General features: G+C 32.0%; 1 protein-coding gene across 1 annotated transcript; it reads left to right on the forward strand.

Moving 5' to 3' along the window:
- The first annotated feature begins 3,167 nt into the window (after nt 1-3,167).
- On the forward strand, nt 3,168-3,959 carry LOC124820475 (ubiquitin-ribosomal protein eS31 fusion protein-like). Its single transcript, XM_047292173.2, has one exon. It carries the CDS (start codon nt 3,352-3,354, stop codon nt 3,817-3,819), a length of 468 nt encoding a protein of 155 aa, XP_047148129.2. The 5' UTR covers nt 3,168-3,351; the 3' UTR covers nt 3,820-3,959.
- Nucleotides 3,960-6,201: the final 2,242 nt, after the last annotated feature.

The raw sequence follows: 6,201 nt of genomic DNA on the forward strand, positions 1-6,201 counted from the left end.
TGAGTGTGCCAACTTATTCTCTGCTTGTTCTAGCTTTCCAGCTAGAACAAGAATATTCCAACTTTGACACTAATACTTTCAAAACAAAGTTAAACAATATTTACTAGGCATTACAAAACCTCCAAACACAAAGTAACCTAAACCCCCAAACAAACCAAACACAGAAATCGATCTCATCCCCAAACCTAAAACCCTACCGAAAAGAGGTAACTCAAAGAGATTTAGAAGTATAGTTGATGGAAGAACGATTTGGCTTATTCGGGTGGTCGAACAAATCAACCAAACTCTCCTCTGATTTGGATCGTAGAAGCACGCAACAATGGAAGATGTGCTTGGACAACGTAGCGGAATGGGTTGAAAAATGATGATGATGACCGGAGGAAGTTGCGACTCTAGAAGCCACTCTTCAAATGGTGTTCGGTGGTTGGATTGAAGTAGATTAGATGACTCGATGATGAAGCTAAGATTGAAATAGATGAAGGTTGAGTCGAACAGTGGTTCGGTGATGAAAACTAATGAAGCGGTAATGGAGAAAATGGAAAGAGGGAAGTGGTTTAAGTGTTGTACTGTGATGCAGATGGTGTGGAGGAATGCTAGGAATGGAGCCTAGCTAGGGAGAGAGGCTAGAGGAAACTCTCAAGCTCTCTCTCGGTGACCTTCAAACAGAAGAATGATCCAGAATGAAACCAACATATTCTATTTCTTCATTTAATTCAAAGGTCAAGTTTACAAGCAACGGAGCAAGCTATTTAAAGGAGAAACAAAGCTCCTGGTTCACGCCTATTTAGCTAACGTTAACTATGATGCAATGGAACAAGTGCTAGTTGTAAAGGGTGAAGAAACGTGAGTGGCTATGTGGCCAATCAAGCAAGAAGCTGGTAAAGAAACGTGAGTGGCAGCTGGTGCATTTGTTGACGCTGGGCTCAAGCCCTCATCCATTGAGCATTAGGATTTCTTCAACTTCAACCAAGCTGCTGGTTGGAATGTGACTCATGTGGGCTTCCAAAGCAGCTTGTTATGCATCCAAGTGAAGATTCTAACATTCCTCCAAGTGAAGATTTGGCTTGCTTCTTCATTCTTGATGTTTCCTTGCTTCTTGATTCGTTGATCCATGATTTCCTAACCTTATTAATCCCTATAAAACAACATACAAACATATTAAAGATAATCCTTCTAAGACTTAGAGAAAGAAAATTAAGAAAGAGTCTTTAACAGTCCTTCTTCACTTCTCTTTCTTAGCCTTAGCTTAAGTTGATACTCCTTTGAATGAATGTCCTAAATGGGTTTCCATCAATAGTACAATGTGCGTCCTGGTCGAGAGAAAGATTCTGAATATCTTCGTTGGAGCTGCAAAGAGGCATGGTTCACGCATGGGGATGCAAAGAGGCACGACACAGGGCATGTAGTATGAGGAAAAGAAGCATAACTAAAATCATAAAAACCTAATTTAAACTAAGGATAAAAGGAAATTTCAACTTTTTAGCGGGTTGCGGGTAGTGGATACTCACGGGTACGAATAATGTAATACCCGAACCCGACCCGATAACGAGTGGGAATTAAAAAATCCGCTACTCGCTACCCGCGGATACCAACTATCCACAACAGGTTTAATCCGCGGATACCCGCGGACACGAGTTTTTTACCATCCCTAGTAGAGAGTGTGAAAAGGAGCAACATACCTTTTTTAGAGTCTTAGATAAATACATTTCCATTTTGTGAGAACAATTATTATATATTATAAAATATTCTAAAATGAATTTCTTGTAAACTTATTTTCGTTTTTGTTTATGCATACATACACCCACATACATACATATATACGTACATATACACATATATACATACATACATACACACATACGTACATACACACACATACATACATATATCCATACATACATACGTACAAACATACATATACACATATGTACATACACACATACATAGGTACATACATACATACACACATACATATATACACACATATGTACATACATACATACATACACACACATACGTACATACACACATACTCACATACATATATACATAAATACACACACATACATACATACATACATACATATATACATACACGCATATGTATAAACACATACGTACATACATACATACACACGTACGTACATACAAACATATGTACATACACACATACCATACACACATAAATACATACACAAATACACACATACATACATATATACAATTGTTTTTAAATTATCTCTTTTTACTTTTAAATCATTTAAGAAAAACAGCACACACTTTATTTTTTAATCTTTCAAATATATCTAATGACTCTTCCTCGTATTCGTAATTGAAAATGAACCCCAAAAATTTTACTTTATTTATTGACTTTGGAAAACCACAATGAAAAAAAAGGTATAAAAAGTAAAACATTTAAAAAAGGAATATATATATATATATATATATATATATATATATATATATATATATATTTTAAAATAACTTGATTTATTATCTTAATCATTTTTATTATAAAAAAGACCATGAAATTAAAAAAATATTAACCCAAATTAATTATATTAAAAAATAATAAATCATGCAACGAGTTGTCCTCACTCGCACACTTTACGGGCACGCTTAATTATAGAGTTCTTATGGGTTAGGCTACCGAAAAGCAAATGCATTTTGGTGATATGAATAGCGAAATCAATCCCTTTAAGTTGTCCTTCAACTGTATAGGCTCATACCTATATAGTCTCTAGATTTCTCTCATTTCGATGTATGTTCGATTCTTCCATGTGTCCCTCCCACTAGAAGCATGTCAGTAGCCGCTCTTTATTTGTGTCTCTTGCACTTCTGCCTCTTGTAAATCACTCCTCGTCCTCGTCAGTGCCCGAGTGTCACAAAATAAGTATTATTTCTTTAATATTGTAAATAAGTTCGATTTAATCATAAAATAAATATAAACTTATTGTCTAGATAACTATAACACATAATTACGAAATTATTTTTGCAAAAAAGAAGTACAGTAAAAAAAATCAAACTTAAATTGATGTAGATAATTACTTAAATAACAGTTAATTTTTTCCAGTATGCTCATAATTGGCATTATGTCACTTTAATCTACCCAATAAGAAGGTCTGAAGACTGAACCATACTAATGTGATAAGTTGTGATTTTTCTAAAAAAAAACACTTTTAAGTAAAAGTACAAGAGAAGTGAAAATGTAAATAACTGGGTTCAGCTAGCTTTGGGCCGACGAATAACCAAACAAAAAGGCCGTATCCATTGGACGATATAAACCCTCCATAACAATTTCCCCTTCCTCAGCACAAACCCTAAGTCGAAACCCTAACCCTAGCTGCAGGGATGCAGATATTCGTGAAAACCCTTACGGGGAAGACCATCACCCTTGAGGTGGAGTCTTCTGACACCATTGACAATGTCAAGGCTAAGATCCAGGACAAGGAGGGCATCCCACCGGATCAGCAGCGTCTCATCTTCGCAGGAAAGCAACTCGAGGACGGCCGCACTCTCGCGGACTACAACATCCAGAAAGAGTCCACTCTCCACCTCGTCCTCCGTCTCCGCGGTGGCGCCAAGAAGCGCAAAAAGAAGACTTATACCAAACCTAAGAAAATCAAACACAAGCATAAAAAGGTGAAGCTCTCTGTCTTGCAATTCTATAAGGTGGACGACTCCGGCAAGGTGCAGAGGCTCCGCAAGGAGTGCCCCAACGCCGAGTGCGGCGCAGGAACCTTCATGGCCAATCATTTTGATCGTCACTACTGCGGAAAGTGCGGTCTAACTTATGTCTACCAGAAGGCCGGTGCCTAATCATCAATGTATTTGTATTTGCTTTTCTTATTATATTTTTAGTTTTTAAAGTTTTGTTTCATGTTTTGTTCGTGTAATTAAACTTTTATTAATACTTCATCGATTTAGATTATCTATTATTCGCATTCATATTTTGTTAATTTTGTTTATTCCATTAGGGTGTTTGATCGAATTGCTATGGTTGTATATTGAGATTGGGAGATCCTGTTTATTACTCTTTTTGAGTTGTGATTTAGGTGTTATACTTTAGACGCTTGTTTATGCGCTTCTCAACACAAAAAACACCGTTTTATCTAAATGTTATTTTGGTAGAGAGTTACATTGTTTAATAGATGTTTTTATTGTAAAATATTCACGTTTGATTAATAAATGTTTTTAGGTTTACAACTTGTTTTGAAGTTTTATATTCTAAATTAATTGAGATTTGATTGATATAATTATTGGTTATTCCGTGGTTTTTTGTGGTGTGCATATATATTTCTAAATCATGATGTAAGGGTTGATTGTGTCTTCAAATTATTTGATGCAAGATATCTAGTAACCTAAAGACATGTTGTGTAAAATAATGTAGTTAACATTCAATATTATCATCGTAAACACATCCAAAAACAGGGACGATTAGAAATCCTGTTTTATGATATTATTCACATTATTATTACACAATATAAAAGTTCAATCACTGGAGAGAAAACAAAGACAGCCTTAGTTAAAGACAACCTTTCTTTACACCCATTTATTATCATTCTCCCATCAAAAAAACTAAATTTCCATTACAAAACCTAAAGACAAACATAATTAAATGTTCAAAATCTCTTATTTCAAAACAACGACAAACGGAACACCGAAGTATTTGTGAAGAGAAATGAATACCAAATAATTAGACCGATTAAAAAAATATCTTGTTCCTAGAATGTAAAAAGAATATTTCCCCAAAATTGAAAAAAAAAAGTAATTGTGAAAAGAGATCTTATGGCACCTATGCCACCAACAGTCTCCTTGGGCCAAAATAGGAAGCGATCTTTGATTCAAGTAAGGTGTTAGATTCTTTTTTTTTCTTCAAAATAATACAAGTTTTTTCTTTATCTCATCTTATTGAAATGAATAAACTTTTAAAAACTCACGACTTAAATAAGAACACTTTTAAATATAATTTTCATTGAAAGTATTAATAAAAGCTATTTATTCATGTCCTCCATATATATAATGTTTCCCATATTTCAATCTTGATTTTCTAAATCTAGATAATAATAAATATATTTTTATCTTTATATGTAAGGAATTTCTAAAATTGAAAAATATTTTCTAAAAATTAATTTAAATAAGAAAAAAATATTAAATAAATATTTTTAACATTCCTTCTTACTTAATATATGTTTATTTGAATTTCAAGTATTCAAATTTAATTCTTCTTTTATTTGTGCCTGACCTTTTTCATCTTTTGCTTTAATTTTTGCTTTTCTTTTTCTTTCATGATTACATTTTAATTCAATTTGACATTTTTTTTATTGTATTTCTTTTATTTTTTTATCAAAGTCATCTTTTTTGGAAATTGTGGATTCCATGATAATTAAAAATCATACTCGGATAGTTTATCAGACTTTCGTTTGTTTAGATAAAACAATACACGTTTTGAAACTGAATAGTGGAAAACCAATACTAGAAATTTTTCTTAAGTAAAGGAATCTAATTATTATTTTTAATTGGTATTTATAATTGTGGAAATGAAAAGTTGAGATGGATATATATGAATGAAAAGGCATATATGTAGATAATACCTTATATGAGTCGTGTGCAAAAAAGTGACGAGAGTGTCAAACATCTATTCTTTAATGATAAAATAATAAAAACATTGGATTATTAGCAAATAAGATAAGCTCAATATATACCAACAAATTAACAAATATAATAATTAGATTCAATTTATTAGTCTGTTTATATTATCGCAAATATTATTTTTTCCAATTTTAGAAGTATTAATATTTCATATAGATTTCACACTTAAATATCATGTTGATTGGATCATTTTGAATCTCACAATAATAATATATTTTGGACGGCTAATTACAATTATAGTAATTGATTTTATACTTTGTTTAACTAAAATAGGAGTAATTAGTACACAAGTTTCTCTACCTATTTTAAAACATTATATTTTGTTGAAAGCAATATTTTGTCTTGATGGTACATTATGTACCTTTACCCTTTATAAATTATAACATCTACTATAATAATGTTATATATAAAAATATATAATGAGAATTGTTATTATACTTACTTTATATACAACATTAAAAAAGAAAGCAGTGAATATAAGTTATTAATTTACTGAAAATAATTATTCACTTTAAAATACTTCCATACAATCAAGTTATGGTTTTTCCC

This window comes from Vigna umbellata, chromosome 9 (genome assembly GCF_029865625.1).
Source record: "Vigna umbellata cultivar VRB3 chromosome 9, Vumbellata_1.0, whole genome shotgun sequence".
In the NCBI taxonomy this organism is placed as follows: Eukaryota; Viridiplantae; Streptophyta; class Magnoliopsida; order Fabales; family Fabaceae; genus Vigna; species Vigna umbellata.